Source organism: Crinia signifera, chromosome 2 (assembly GCF_055691185.1).
Source record: "Crinia signifera chromosome 2, ASM5569118v1, whole genome shotgun sequence".
Taxonomy (NCBI): domain Eukaryota; kingdom Metazoa; phylum Chordata; class Amphibia; order Anura; family Myobatrachidae; genus Crinia; species Crinia signifera.
In genome coordinates this window covers 337088571-337104173 of record NC_139218.1, presented here as the reverse complement: position 1 = coordinate 337104173, position 15603 = coordinate 337088571, and the positions used below count along the sequence as shown (strand labels likewise).

At 44.6% G+C, this 15603-nt stretch overlaps 1 protein-coding gene across 1 annotated transcript in view; it reads left to right on the top strand.

The window, feature by feature from the left end:
- The window catches only part of ENDOU (endonuclease, poly(U) specific), a 47432-nt gene extending 33208 nt beyond the window's left edge, over positions 1-14224 (top strand). Inside the window, exons 10-14 of the mRNA XM_083171255.1 lie at positions 1911-2110; positions 2663-2776; positions 4479-4585; positions 9880-10022; positions 12544-14224. Coding sequence (XP_083027381.1) covers positions 1911-2110; positions 2663-2776; positions 4479-4585; positions 9880-10022; positions 12544-12655 — 676 coding nt within the window. The 3' untranslated portion in view covers positions 12656-14224. The remainder of the gene's footprint in view (positions 1-1910; positions 2111-2662; positions 2777-4478; positions 4586-9879; positions 10023-12543) is intronic.
- Positions 14225-15603: the final 1379 nt, after the last annotated feature.

Below are 15603 nucleotides of genomic sequence, written 5' to 3'. Positions count from 1 at the left end.
CAGCTCATCACCTGCCCATACACACTGGTTGATTTTTAGCTCAAAGTAGCTAAAAAAACAACAAAGGGGCGCTACGTTGATCTCAAAATCGACTAGTGTGTACGCACCTTTAACCCTTTGAAAATGCCTAGTGCATTTGTCAGAATTGGTGTGAAAATTGCCAAGCAAACAATTCTATTCATCGTAACGACCTGTCATGTTACCTTATATAGGGAATATCATCTTTTTTTACACATTTTTTATTTGAATTTATATAACAAATGTGAGGGATGCTGACAGTCTTAGCAGATATTTTGCACATCTCTCACAGAGACGCTGGCACTCATGGGTTAAACATCTGAATCAGACCAGATTATAAAAATGTTGACCTCAAGCATTATTAGGAATGTAATACTGATCGTGTGGGTCGTTTGGTCGAAAGTAACTAGGTCAACACAGGAAAAAGTTCAACATGCATTAGGTCGACATGGTCAAAAAGGTCGATACAAGCAAAATGTTGACATGGAAAATGGTTGACATGAGTTTTTCATGGTTTTTTTGTGTGTCAATGACTACATAGGTCAACATGGGCACCGTATTAGTGTACCGCCTCTCTGTGCAGGCCTGCAAATCCATGTGAATGGCTTGCGAAACTTACTCGGATTGGTCATTAGCAGCTAATCTACATGCAGGATGCTCCCGTCTAATGATTTTCCAGTGTGTGCAGTCTGTGCATTGCCCAGGACCTACTCTGTGGGTGCGATAGAAACAGGCCATTAGGGGCTGGAGCTGATATCACTCAACTTCTCTTCAAAACGCCTGGGCACACCTGCGTTTTCCCTGACAATCCCAGAAAAAGACAGGCTACCGCTCACAAACGCCGGCATCCTGTCAATCAACTTGTGTAAGGCCAGCGATTAAGCCTAGACATGCGTGCGACATACAAGTTGTTCGATTACCGTTCGGCCTGCGAATTCACAGCTGTGCAATCAGGATTCAATAACCCCATGGAAAGAATGATGCATTATGATAATTCCAAAGTCACAATGATGGTTGATACTGTACATAATGCCGGTAGTTTGCAGTCTTTAAATGACAGAAAACTGTACAGTCCACTAGATGGCACTAGCTAGTGCAAATATTTTTGCTGTGTAAATGCCTTTCCAATTCTCAGTATGGTGCACAGTCAGTAATTGAACAGCCTTTTCTCCTTACATAGTACAGTATATTTCAGGAGATTTGTCTCTGTATGTATAATATTGCACATACTGTAGATGCAAATTCAGCAGCTGTTTCTTCTTTGACTAATTTCAGCAAAACTTTCTGTAAACTTTGTATGGCCGACCTGTCAGCAGTGACACCTATTAAACTTGTATATACATAAATAATATAAATCATCATTCATACCTCATCATTCTTGGGAGTTTCTCATGAGTTATCTGTCATCATTCATAACTTCAGGGCATAAAGTATCCCTGGATAGGTGGTAGAACTCATTTCCCTCCGCCACCTAATTACATACCTACCAACTTGAAGAAAACGTGAATCGGGCTGAAATTTGAGGGCGTGGCCTAACTCTCCCATTTTCTCTACTGTGGGGGCATGGCCAGTGGCTCGTGCATTTTTAATAGGTTCAACCTTGCAGATTCACAGACAGATTGACGATCATTGCTGGCAGATTGTGTCGGTGAGTCGGAGAATCACCGCGGATGATGTATGGGGACCATAAGAGTTCTCCGTCCATCTAAGCTAGACACAGATATCTAGACACGTGCTTCTTATAATTAGATGGTGACTTGAAAGATTAAAGAAAACTTTAAATGAATATACTGAAAATACCTGATAATATATTCAGTTCTGCTGTAATATAATAATAATTGATGTAGCTAGTACATACAACCATAATCTATGTGACCTTCTCTCTTCCCCAGATTGTACCAATATGTGAATGAGGAGATATTTAAAAGACCAACATTTGCCGCGTTCATCTCTTTACTGGACAATTATGACAGAAAGACAGGAACAGATGAAACACCCACAGCAGAGGAAGTTCAGGAGCAGAAGCGGTTCTTGCAGGAAATCATGAAGACAACAGTTATGAAGGAACTTTATACATTTTTCCAACAAAAGGGTAAATCATGTGTTACATTTGTGATGCACTTGAGCACTTACCTACCTCCCAACTGTCCCGCTAAACGTGGGAACGTCCCAGTTTTTGGGGATGTTCCCTCGTCCCTCCCGCAGAAGGCAGTGTCCCGCCGAGAGTTCTTGCATCAGCTGCAGTCCCTAGAGCCAGATTGGACTCCATTATAGCAGGGGAGTGGCTTCCCCAAACCCACTGCTAATTGCAGGCTGGACTGGCAGTGCCAGGAGGAGAAAACACCTCCCCGGGCTCTGCCTTTTGTTTGCAGGGAGTAGTTCCTTTGGGAAACTACAGTACTACTACCAAGCTATCACTGGGTTTCTGGTCTATCTGGGTAGTTACCAGGACAAATGGAGGCCTGCAGTATTGTACATCAACCAATCAGATCATGATTAATTCCCACTGGCAAATGATCTACTGTAACAATTACATTATAACAATTAATATAAATACAACTGTCTTGGTAATTGGGCGACATTTTTCTTCACTCTAATAGTTTGCAAAGCTTACACCTGAGACCGATAACTGTGTCCCCCTTAGGTCTGTACACGAGCGAGAAGGAGTTTGCTGATGACCTGCAGAAGATGTGGTTTGGGCTTTACTCTCGGTCTTCTGGAGAAAAAGATTCTAGCGGCTTTGAGCATGTGTTTTGTGGTATGTGCGGTTATTTGGGTGGTCTGTTTGTCTTTTTTTATACAGTAAACAAGTAAATAAGCCTGTACTGTACATTTAAAATAGAGAAAGCTGGTGATATGATTATATTAAATAGATGCACACTCATTGTCAATTTACTAAAACTTTTAAAAGTGAGAAAAATGGGGATGTTGCCCATAGCAACCAATCATATTCTCTATATCATTTTCTAGGCTACAATGGAGAAATTATAGCTAGAATCGGATTAGTTGCTATTTCACTTTCCCTTTTAGAAGCTTTTTTGTACAGTACTGTATATTTACCCAAGAGTCCATTGGAGATGTGAGATGGACAATCTAGTGCAGCGGTTCTCAAACTGTGGGTCCTGTAACTATTTTTATTATCTGATGGGGTCCCAGAGCAAAATAGTTTGAGGACCCCTGGCCTAGAGTATGTAAATCCAGAACAGCACAAGACTTATCAGCAGGGGCGTAACTAACTATTTAGCGCCCCCCCCCACCGCACATTTATTCGGCGCCCCCCCCCCCCACACACCTAACCTGCCCCCCCCTTCTTACCCACGGTCTGTGTCTTGCCCGGCTCTCTGTCGGGACCTTCCTGATGTCACGGTCCCGGCTGGCTCCTGCTGCTACAATGAAACAGACTCTTAGAAAATGGCTGCCCCCATACTGCAGACAGAAAACTGTCTGCAGTATGGGGCAGCCATTTTCTAATTCTCAGTTTTCATTGCAGCAGGAGCCGGCCGGGACCGTGACGGTCAGGCAGGTCCCGGCATTGAGCCGGGCGAGACGCAGACCGCGGGTAACTATAGCCTGCAGCCCCCCCGGCGGCGCCCCCAATTTCTCTGCGCGCCCCACCACCACGGGGGCTGCGGAGCTATAGTTACGCCACTGCTTATCAGTACATTGTTATGTACTGTACAGTATGTGTCATGCCGTATACAGAGGTACAGTATCTGTCCTGGGGGTTAGGTACCCAAATGAGGTCCTAGATTAAAATACACTCACAAGCATGCATTATATAAAAGGCACATAGGGAATTCCTCAAAGCAAAAGCTGCCGGGCTATTCCAGCATTTCCATAGGAAGTACAGTGACTCTGAAATTACATAGATCTCCAAAGCATCCAAAACATCAACTTTTTTAATAGGATGTAATGGAGACCAGAAAGGAGAAGAGCAAATTGGTGCAATACTTCATGAACAATGATAAAGTATTTATTAGTAAAATGTACTCACAAAAAAGACTTATTAAAAGAGCATTAAAACATGTCCACCGGGCATACTGCTGGGCCAGTCCCACAACAAGATCTCTCAGCCACCATGGAACCAGGGGAGGTAAATGGAGTCCAAGTGCTTGCTCAAGGGTCAAATATCCAGTTAGGGGGATAGCTGGGCAGCAAATCCACGGTAAGCAGTCAACACACTTCACATACAAGTCCACATACAAGTGTGTGGTCTGCCTACCGTGGACTTGCTGTCCAGCTATCCCCCTAACTGGATATTGGACCCTTGAGCCCGCACTTGGACTAGAATATTTTTGTAAAGATCCTTTGATCATGGTGACCGAATCGAAATAGACTCTTTCAGCCTAACAACCCACACTCATTTATATTTCCCCCTCTAGATATCTGACCAAATTGTTACTTTTGTTTGACTTTTTTACAATTTGATACATCCATCTTTGTTTCTAATTTAATCTCAGGTGAAGTAAAAAAAGGGAAAGTGTCTGGGTTCCACAGCTGGATCCGGTTCTATCTCATGGAAAAGAAAGGCAAGATGGATTATTACAGCTATAACTACGATGGGCCGGTATGTTCTTATCAATGTACTGTAGTAAAGACATATTTTAATTGCCTGGTGATAGTGAGGCCACAAACAATACTGGTGACATGATATTCACATGACTGGTAACATGATATTCACCTCCCAAGGGGTTCCTTCACCATAAGACCTAAAGTATTTCATTTTGTAGCTCATAAATGGCCCCAGTGACTTTTTACAACTACTATTTATTTTGACTTTTTTTAGTAATGCTCCCTATGTTTATTATTTTTTAGTTGCTTTTGGGTGCAGCACAGAACTGATAAGGCCAAATATCCTCATGCTTTAAATGTCACTTCTATTCCTGGCAGCATTCCTATAGTTATTTGGGGGCCCATTTACTATTAAATATCAAGTACTCCCCGCATGTGTCACGGAGGCACCACGGCAGGAGTCTCCGATCCCTCCTGCCCCACCACCAGCCGCATCCCCCATAGGTTTCTGTGGGAGATGGGATGCGGCCCGATGTATCAATATTGGCCAGCATCGCAGTGGGTTCCTGAGCTACTGCCATTCTGAGATGGCGGTAGCCTATTGTAGCCTATTAGCGACAGACTGGACATACATTTGGGAGAAAGGATCGCATATTGCAATGTGATCTTGGGTTGTAAATGCTGACCAGATCGCAGTACATCTGCAATCCGATATTACATGTGCCCCTTGGTGAGAATTAGTGATTGGCAGATCTAGCCAGTTATCTGCCTCCCTGGCTGCACTAGTTTGATGCTTGTTTCCATATAGTAAATCAGTGTGTCTATACTAGTGAGGTATATCTACGTCTCAAGGAATACGTTGAGAATGTTCCACTCCCAATGCATTTTACAAAGATGGGTTGAAACTTGTCAGCACATGACTCCTACGAAACTTGGCTTACACATTTCCATGTACAATACAAAGCGTCATATATCACTCTTCATCCTGACTTCTTAGGAGTTTCTCATACAGTACATTGTCTCCATAACTCATCACACGCATAATTCTCACATGTATGATTTTGATCTGACAATACCTACAGTATTTAGTAAACAAGAGTCTATGTATGACAATGCTGTGAGTAATTACTGCCTAGATTTAGGTGATGATTTACAGCAAGTAATAGCATTGAAGTAAGTACTGTAGCTGCAAATAATGAGCAATGTATTATAAGCTATGTATTCTTTATTACATAGTACAGTGTGTTACTAGATACACAAAATCTATGAGTACTCTATAGGAAGCACAGTAATTGTCATACAGGCCCTTATTCTGATTGAGTCGGATGGATCTGAATGCGGCCGGCCGATGTTTGGTGTTTGTGCATGTGTGGAGGCGTATCTGCGCATGTGCGAATGCCTCACACATGCGAACACGGCGTGAGTTCCGTGCAGAAAATGATCATACGGAACCATCCGCTCAGGGGGTGGAGAGGGGTGCGAAGGGCTGATTAGGCTCATTAACATATGCGTACTCCCCACGTTTCATGGGCGTTCCCATGAAAATGCTGGGCGTATGTATGGTAATGCGGCCGTGGTGCACGTGTGGGGGGCGGACAGCTGGCCGGATGTCAGCTGGCCGTCCATATCGCTGCTTTTATTTGGAAAAATGTCTGAGTGGTCTGGAGCACTCGGTTCTGCCTGAGCACTCGGTCCATCATTCGATGGTCGGCGACCATCGGAGGATGGGGGAGGTTCCCACAGATGGTGGAGGTATTCACATGAAACAACCACTCACGGTCCGTTCGGTCGGCGTCTTACCGCATTTGGACGGTGTGAGCGATCCGTACGGTAGGCGGGGCTAAGAACACTCGGTTCCTCTCCGAAATACGCATCCATCCGATTCAACTAGAATAAGGGCCACAGTTAAAAACTTTCCACAGGTAAATGCTTAAAAGGTTTTGTTGCTCATAGCAAATTCATTGTGACACTGCTTGGTACAGTTAATAGCGAGTCCCGAAACAGAAATTTGGGGCCCAATAAACTAATATTTTTGGGGCTCCCTTACCTGAACCCCTTCCCAAACACAAGATTATGGTATACAAGGGATGCCAATCCCTGGGAATATTTTTCAACCCCGGTATTCGGTATCACCTCCTGACAACTGCTTACAAGCAAACATTAGGCGGTGGAGCAGACGGGCAGAGGCAGTGGAACAAGTGAAGGCAGCTGACATAGGATTTTTAGAGGGCGGTTTCCAAATGTATTCCAAAATCTACCACTGGAGTAAGTATGCAAGTCAAACATTTAAATAAGATAAGTGGTCAGGAATAGGTTAAAAATATAATAAATAAATAAGTTATATGCTACACAACCGAAATGAACTATCAAATAGATAAATATTTCGCAAAAATAAGCACTTCTTTAAGCACTTTAAACTAATTTTGAAAGTCACATGTATAATAAGATACATCAAATAATGTAAGCATTTAATATCTTATTGTTAAATATGCGGTAACTATGCTATATGTACAATGTTTGTCTATTGTTATGTGGTAAATGTAATTTCATTTTTAATATGAAAAACAGGTACTTGTGTAGTTTCACGGCGCCAGCATGGCGCCGTGCTACTTCCGGGTTCTACGCTCGCCACAAACTATGTTAAAAAAAGTAACTTAACTCCATGCCAACATGGATAGTTCATACCCCCACTATCCATGTTGGCATGGAGTTGATTTTAAATAGCGCGGCGAGCGTAGCGAGCCACCGAGCCCGCAGCGTTGTTGAGCGAAGTTAGCTCCGCAAGGGGACTCAGACGCACGGCGCTATACTGGCGCCGTGAAACTACACAAGTACCGAAAAACATTTCTGAATAAAGATTACGTAATAAAAAATAAAAAAAAACATAATAAATAAATACACAAACATAATAGAACCAGTACTACACTTTCTAACCTCACAATCTCCCACCACATGGTAAGGCTCCAGTCTCTTCTTCCTGGCAGCTGCTCTCTGGTCCATTGCGATGCTTGAGAGCTTAGATCCACACATTAAGTAGATGTCGTAGAAGAAGCTGCTACCACTGGGCATGTGCAGCAGCTCTGCTCTGTCCCTTGCACTGCATGATGTGGTGGCAGCTCTATTGATCAGATTATATACCAGCTACTGGAGGTTTCCAGGCAATCAGACACCCCCCCCCCCCCCCCTCGGTGGCTGGTATATGCGGTTTTGGTTACGGCTGTGCATCGTGACCTCGAACATCATGTTGCGCATGTTTTCCAGGCAGCACCTGAGCCAAGCACTGCTCGTGCTCAGTGCTGCCCGGCTATAATCCCAGGATTGAAATTCCAGCTAAAAATGCCCATAATCCCAGGATCAGACTGATCTGATCCCGGGATTGGCATTCCTAAATTGAACTGGTATTATTGCACGGATGCACATAACTCAGCATTCCGGCGAATAATTAGGGCCTTCTTCAGCTTGCTGAAGACCACAAACGCTATTAGGCGATTTTTGCACTTCTGTGTGCATGCGCAAGTATCCAACTGTGATCACATCCTGGAAGGATGCAATCACATTTTTTTTCCAGGCAGTTGGTAATGATGGGACGCCTTAAGATTAATCTGTCCAATCTATCTGGTGGGAACAAAAATCTGGTAATGTATGTGAGCATATGACAATCAACCATTTGCTCCAAAACACTGGAAAACAAACAATGGTCATTGAGACAAATTGGTTAAATTCAATTGGTTGGTTTCACAAATTCATCCAAATTGTCATTTTTGGTGGTTTTCCAGCATTTAGGAGCAAATTGAGGATTATCCTTTGCTCCAATATAGGTTTGTACCCTGCTTAAAGCAGTGTTTCCTAAAAACTGTCATAAAGGCACACTAAAGCTGAGTACACATCTAAATATTTATGTGTCCAATCTGTATGGTGGGAACAAAAATCTGGTAATGTATGGGAGCATATGAGAATTCGCTCCCAAATACTGGAAAACACACAATGATCATTCAGACAAATTGGTTAAATCCATTTGATTTAACAAATCTATACAAACAATAATTTTTGTCTAATTTCCATCCTTTTAGGAGCAAATGGTTGATTTGTCCTTTGCTCCCATAGAGTACATTATCCAATGCCGATTGAAAGCATCTTAAAAACCGTTTGATTTAGATTAAATTTTGATTTGATTTTGCTTCTATATGCAAAATAGAATCTAAAACCTGTGAAAATCAAAGCGTGTAATTGTATGCACCCCTTTAGATTTGCAATATCTACTATTAGATTTACACTATACTGTTTCTATTCGATTTACACTACGCGGGAGCACGCATTGGGATCAAATCTGCATCGAATGTGGAAAACCCATTCGATATTCATTCCACTTTCTATGCAATTTCTATTTGATTTAGCTTCTACAGTATAAGCAAAATTGAATAGAATAGAGGAAATCGCATAATAATAATTAACTCCCCTCCCAAAAAAAACTAAAACATATTAATAATAATTAACTTTAATTACAAATCCACCCAAACTCATCCCATTTAGTCTGCCCCTGAAGCGAGGTGAGTAAAGTACACCAGTAAGTATTCTGAACTACAGAATGATTAGAACAGGGAAATGGCATAGAAAGAGACTGGGACATATATGTAACCGGAATGTCTTCTTACCCTAACATAAAACATGCATGCTTTTTTTAGGAGTGTGTTCTCTTTGCAGCAGGCTCTCCAACCTTGTTATAAAAGCCTCTAATTGATTCTATTATTCCTAGAGATCTCATGTCTTGCAAACCTTCTTGTAGATCTGTCATTTCAATACAATGTCCTGTCCTGTTCTCCGGTCACAGAGAGTTAACTACAGCTTTCTCTCCCATTCACAGTAACCATTACATATGCCTGCACTGCAAGCTCTGCCTGTGTCCTAGCGATCGGACGCAGAGCAAACAGGACAATTAGATTTTCTCCTAAATGGCTGGGATGCAATGTGATTATGATCCCCCAGCATCCCGTCTTGCTGACACTTCAGAGGTGGTTGCTTAGAAGGACAAATTGGGTTAAATTCACTATGCCCATTGTCATGATAAAATATCCCTGGCCACCTGCAGGGGGACGGACAGAGGTCATAAACCAAGACCCACTCCCCACCATTCTGCCATTTGCTACATATTTAACTACTTTGCTCCAAGAAGAAACAGGTTAATTGATGGATTGATGACATGCTTTTATAATGTAAAGTGTTGAAATAGGTTCTGTACACAGGGCGTATTGCAGTATACTCCTGTTTATAAAATTGTTGTTTAATAAGAACATAGAAGTACAACATCTATTTTCAGAAATGTTTTCCTGAAATGTTTTCCTGTCTTGACAGTGGACACATTACCCTGATGTGTTGGGGCAGCAGTTTAATTGGGATGGTTTCAATAAAGAAGTTGGAACCCAGTTCATTGGCTCAAGTCCGGAGTTTGACTTTGCGGTCTACACCCTGTGCTATATTAGTCGTCCTGGCAGAAAGTAAGTTCCCTCTATTCCATATCCACAATGTATCACTTCTAAATCAAATGTACCCACACTTGGATGAACCTCATTCTCTATACAGTGTGTGTACATGTGATGCTTTGGTTGTGTTCCCTCTACCATTACATGATCAGAATATTGGTATATAACAAATCTCACAGGAACGATAGTGAATTGAAACGTTTTCTGCTAGGGATGGCCATCGACTATCGATGTTCCCAAAACATCGATGGTTGGGACCTAGTGTTCGATGTTTTGGGCATCGATAGTGGATGGTCGAATAATTATATGCCATCGATGGATGGTTTCCGATGGTAAAAGTTGGGGGTGCATGCGCACTGCGTGCGCAGCGTCATTGCGTCATTGCGTCCAGCGGCGTCGCTGCGGGCGGCCTGCCCCGCCGGAGGCGCAAAAGAAACTTAAACTGGATTGATGGCTAAAGTTTCTTCTGCGCATGCGCGCGGATCCCGGCCGAGCAGGCTGCCCGCAGCGACCAGTCCCGTTGCTCTGCACATGCAGGAACCATCGATGGTGTGAGGTAGAATGGTTTATAGCCATCGATGGTTCCTGCTCTAGAAGCCATCAAAGGCAACCATCGATGGGGGATGTGCCGATGGCCATCCCTATTTTCTGCCTTCACTGCATAGCGCGCTTTCTGTTATGGCAAGCATTTGGGATGGTATCACTGATCAGCACATAGGCCCGATTAAGGGGCACATAGGCCTGGAGCAGAAATGTTCAAGTGCGTACTGTATGCTGTGAAGGGGAGGAGCTGTGAGCAGTTCTGTGTGGGTGTGGTCATTGCACTTGGGTGTAGGGGTGTGTACAACCCTTTACACAGGGGGATTTCCTGAAGTGAACAAATATTTTTTCTGATGTTCATGTGAAATTACTCGCAATGATTTATAATTTGCATTTTAGTTGCCATAATACACAACATAGGTTGAGTCTCCCGCCAAATGTTTGGAACCAGAATTAGGAGCTTGGATTTTGCCCTATGTTGGTGTATTTGCATACTATATATATGCATATGGCCCATAGTACACATGCGCAAGCCCATCCTGTAATGTAAGCCTGCTACTTTTTTTTATTCGCTGGCGTTCGCAAGGTGATTGATAGGAAGTAGGCACCTGTGGCCGGGAGCGGGGCATATCAGCAGCGCCGCCCACCCTCCCCCTAGCCCTCCCACCCACCTTCCCAAGTGAAGTTAAACACCCCCCTTACCCCTCCGCATGCCGCCGCCGAATTCAGGGTCCCGCAGCGCAGATCTTCTCCCGTCTCCGTCTCCTGAGTCCTGCAGTTCTATAATGACCATCACAAAATGGCTGCCCCCTAACAGCAGACAGTTTTTAAGGATGCTAGAGGAGGCCCGCACCTCCTCTAGCATCCCAAAAAACTGTCTGCTGTATCGGGGCAGCCATTTTCTGATAGTTATTTTTCATGAGAACGGCAGGAGGAGACGGAGCCAGGACAAGATCTGTGCTGCGGCCGGGACCCTGAATGCGGCGGCATGTGGAGGGGTAAGGGGGGTGTGTAAGTTTACTTGGGTGGGAGGGAGGGCTAGGGGGAGTGGGGGGCGGCGCTGCTGATATGCCCCGCTCCCGGCCACAGACACATACTACGGTAGTAGTAAGTTGTAACTATAGCCCCGCAGATCGGCGCCCACAATCCCTCAGCGCCTCCCCGCCACAGCGGGGCTGCAGTGCTATAGTTACGCCACTGATGTAAATGATTGCCATTGTAAAAAAAAAAAAGGAAAACTCTCTCAAAATCTCTCACTTCTTTGTTTCTGATTCTCACACACTGTTACATTTGGCCCAAATAATAACACACACTAGTTACATAAGTAGAGCTGCAGTCTGAGAGTAGCGTTGCAGTTTAGGAGTAGGGCTGCAGTTTATTAGTAGATTTACACAAGACAAACTCTTAGGGGCCCATTTACAAAGCAATATTTGCGGCTAAATCCCTGAAAACACACATTTTCGGGGTTTACCTGCAAATATTAAGTGTCATATAAATGTATTAAAGGGGACCGCAGCAGGAATCTCCGATCCCTGCTGCGATCCCCCCCCCCTGCAGCGCCGCCGGCCGCATCCCCCATAGGTTTCTAAGGAGGATGCAAAGCTGCCCGATGTATCAACATCGGGCAGCCCGGCATCGCAGCCCTGGGCTATCGTCATTCTAATGTGGTGATAGCCCGTTGTAGCCTATGGCTACATATCGCACTGCCCGAGCGGCAGTGCGGTCAGCGGGGTTGCGGGGGGGTCAGCGCATAACCGCGCATGCGCAGACCCCCCGGCTTCCGGGTCAGGGCTTCGCAGGGACGGGCTCCTTTCGGAGCCCTGTCCCTGCGCCTAGCAGAATAATACATTTAGGTGATGTGATCGCATTTTACAATGCGATCCTGGGCGGTAATATTCCGCCCAGATCGCATTGTAAATGGGATCAATGATAAATGGGGCCTTAATCACGATTAAAGTACCGATTAGCAAACTCATTATTTTCTTCTTATCTGCAGGTGCCAATTGAGTCTGGGAGGACATGGCATCGCCATACAAACCTATGAATGGACCAAAAACACCTATACCAATGGCAAGAGATTCATTGCTACAGCATATCCCACATTTTAATTTGATGGACAAACATTGTTTCAGCATTAGAACTCACATCATGCCTAATGCACTTTATTCATCAGATTTCCTCATTTATTTATTACCCAAGAAGGCATTGGCTATGTTTAATCTATTCAAATGTATTATCTAGTAATATTACCCCATATTATCTACTGTCTATTCTATTCATTTACTGAAGTTTGCTTATATGGGCGATCAGGATTCTCACAGCAGCATCCCAACATTCCAAAACCCGATGGATCTAGGCAAATATTGTACCCCTAATCCCCGCTCCCCGCAGTCTAACAATAACCCTCCCCATTGTGTGTAACCCCAGTACTTGGGATCCGTCGGGATTCTGATCATTATCGCTGTTAATCTGACTGTCAGCATCCGCATTGCATTGTGGAGCACCGTGCTCTGAGCCAGCATTGAGTTCCTGGCATGTTATTTAGGTAATGGAACTTTTAAAAAATGTGATGAACTTTTTTAGTTATATGAATAAATAGGGTGGTAACGTTCCAGAGCATGCACAGAATAAAACACACAAGCTCTGTCTGCAAAATGGACCTACATTTAACTCTGCTATAGCCACAATTAACTTTGGGGATAGCAAGAACCAAGTACTTTTCTGAACATTTTTATTTTTTTTGCTTTGCTCAATGTTAGAACGCTAGTAAGAAACTGAAATGTGCTTAGGGCCTGATTCAGAGATGGATGCAGGAGTGAACAGTGCTGCGTATACAGTAGCAGCGGACCTGAGTAGGTCTGTAGATGATGTAGGCGTTATCTCTGGAATTGAGATGTGCCATATCAGATCTGAAGTCTGGAGATGCAGCATTAGGTGTCTTCAGATGTGGGGCTGCAAATTGAAATTTGAAAAATTTAAATAAGGGAGCAAATGCCAACCAAATCACCGCTGGCTATAACTGACTGGCAGTTGGTGTGGTTCCCTAATTTAAATTTTTCAATTTTCAGCCGCACCTTTGGGGCCATCGGATTGCAACTGTTGGGCCATAGCCTCATTAGGCACAGCCAAATGCGTAACTACCATAGGTGCAAGGGGTGTAGCTGCTATGGGGCCCAGAGCTGAAGGGGCCCCATCTTTACTGTCTAAGTACTATATTTTACATAAATGTATCACCATCAGTTGCTAAAGGTGGCCCTTACAAACTTTTGCTATGGGGACTACAAATTTCTAGTTGCGCCCCTGGCCTCAGCCCTCAGCCAACTTTCCAAGGACTGTGAGTCTGCATCTGACAATGCAGCCACTGGCTTCAGTACAGCTCACAAATAGGGTAGACAATCCCCCTGTTTTGTGAAACACTGTCCTCCTTGAAATAGCTCCAGCATGTCAATCACACTGCAAGCCTGTTCACATCGCTTCAGCTATAGCACTTGTGCCGGATCAGGGTAGCATAATTTAGGAATGTACGTTAATGCAAATGCAGCAGCTGTGCACAAATATACAAATGTCACAGCCACCCGGATTTATATTGTGACAGAAACAAACACATCATAAAGGTTTTGATAGGAAAGGTATTTGGTATACTGTAGGCTATTTTACCAATGCCATACAAGAACACAACTGCAGATATTGTGAGTTCTCAATGAATTTGTTGTAGTTAGATCTTAATAAAATGTTATCATGTTGAAAAACGTTTTTTTTTCTTGTTCTTCTATCCCAGGAGTGCTAAAACAATGACCTTTGTGTATCCAGGTGATTGGCTGCTGTGCTGTAGAGCTTCTGTTTAACCCTTTGAGTGCCAACGCTGCTGTGAGAGATCCTCAAAATATCCGCTATAAATGCTGGCGCCGCTCACAGCGACTGGTCTTTTAGTATAAATACAAACACAGCCAGGTCACTTCATTGAAGTTTGGTTAAATATTGCACCCAAAAAAAAGAACAGTCGCTGTGAGCGGCGCTGGCATGTTTTAGCATATATTTTAAAGATCTCTCACAGCAACGCTGGCACTCAAAGGGTTAAAATAATATCTGTGGTGTGTCTTATTTATTGGCAAAAACTGATCAAGGGCCTGGTTCAGGTTCATTTGTATAAAGCACATTTAGGGGACAATTCTGGTTGACTCGCAAAGCTGCACATTTCGCAGCTTTGCAAGTCATTTAAACGCCACCCGCACGCAACGCGGATCTCCCCGCATGCATGCGAATGGAGGTTTTGTGGGGATGAAAATCATTTGATGGTTGCCGAACATTGAATTATTTTGCCAGCGCTTGCAGATCGGTGGTCGGACCTGCTGCACGTCCGACCACCCGACTTGGGACCTAGTGGGGCGGCGCGGCGGTAGAGGGAGCAGGGGGGGCTGGGGACGCTGCGGGGGACACAGGCGGCATAGAGCCGGGCAGGGGGAGCCGGCGGGAGCTGTCAGTATTGAATAATAAAAAAAAAGCCTATACAATGCATGGGCGGCCTGTGATTGGCTGAGCGCTCTCTCAGCCAGTCAGCAATTGGCTGAGAGAGCGCTCAGCCAATCACAGGCTGCCCATTCATTGTATAGGCTTTTTTTTTCTAGCACTGACAGCTCCCGCCGGCTCCCCCTGCCCGGCTCTATGCCGCCTGTGTCCCCCGCAGCGTCCCCAGCCCCCCTGCTCCCTCTACCGCCTCGCCGCACAGACGCTGTCCCCCGCAGCGTCCCCAGCAGCGGGGGACACAGACGTGTCCCCCGCAGCGTCCCCAGCCCCCCAGCTCCCACCAGCTCCCACCTCTGTAGCCCCCCCCCCCCCTGCTCCCCGGGTTTTTTACATGTGATAAATCGAGACGATTTATCACATGTAAAAAATGGCACATCAAGTGCCAATCTAATCAAGCTCCCCCGGGGAGCAGCCGGGGAAGCTCAGGGGGAAGTCGGGGGGGACTTGTCCTAAGGACAAGTCGCCCTAGTGTATGGGGGCCTTTAGTCAGTCTTTGCTGGCCTAAGATCTGTGGTGTCCTGTACGGGAAGAG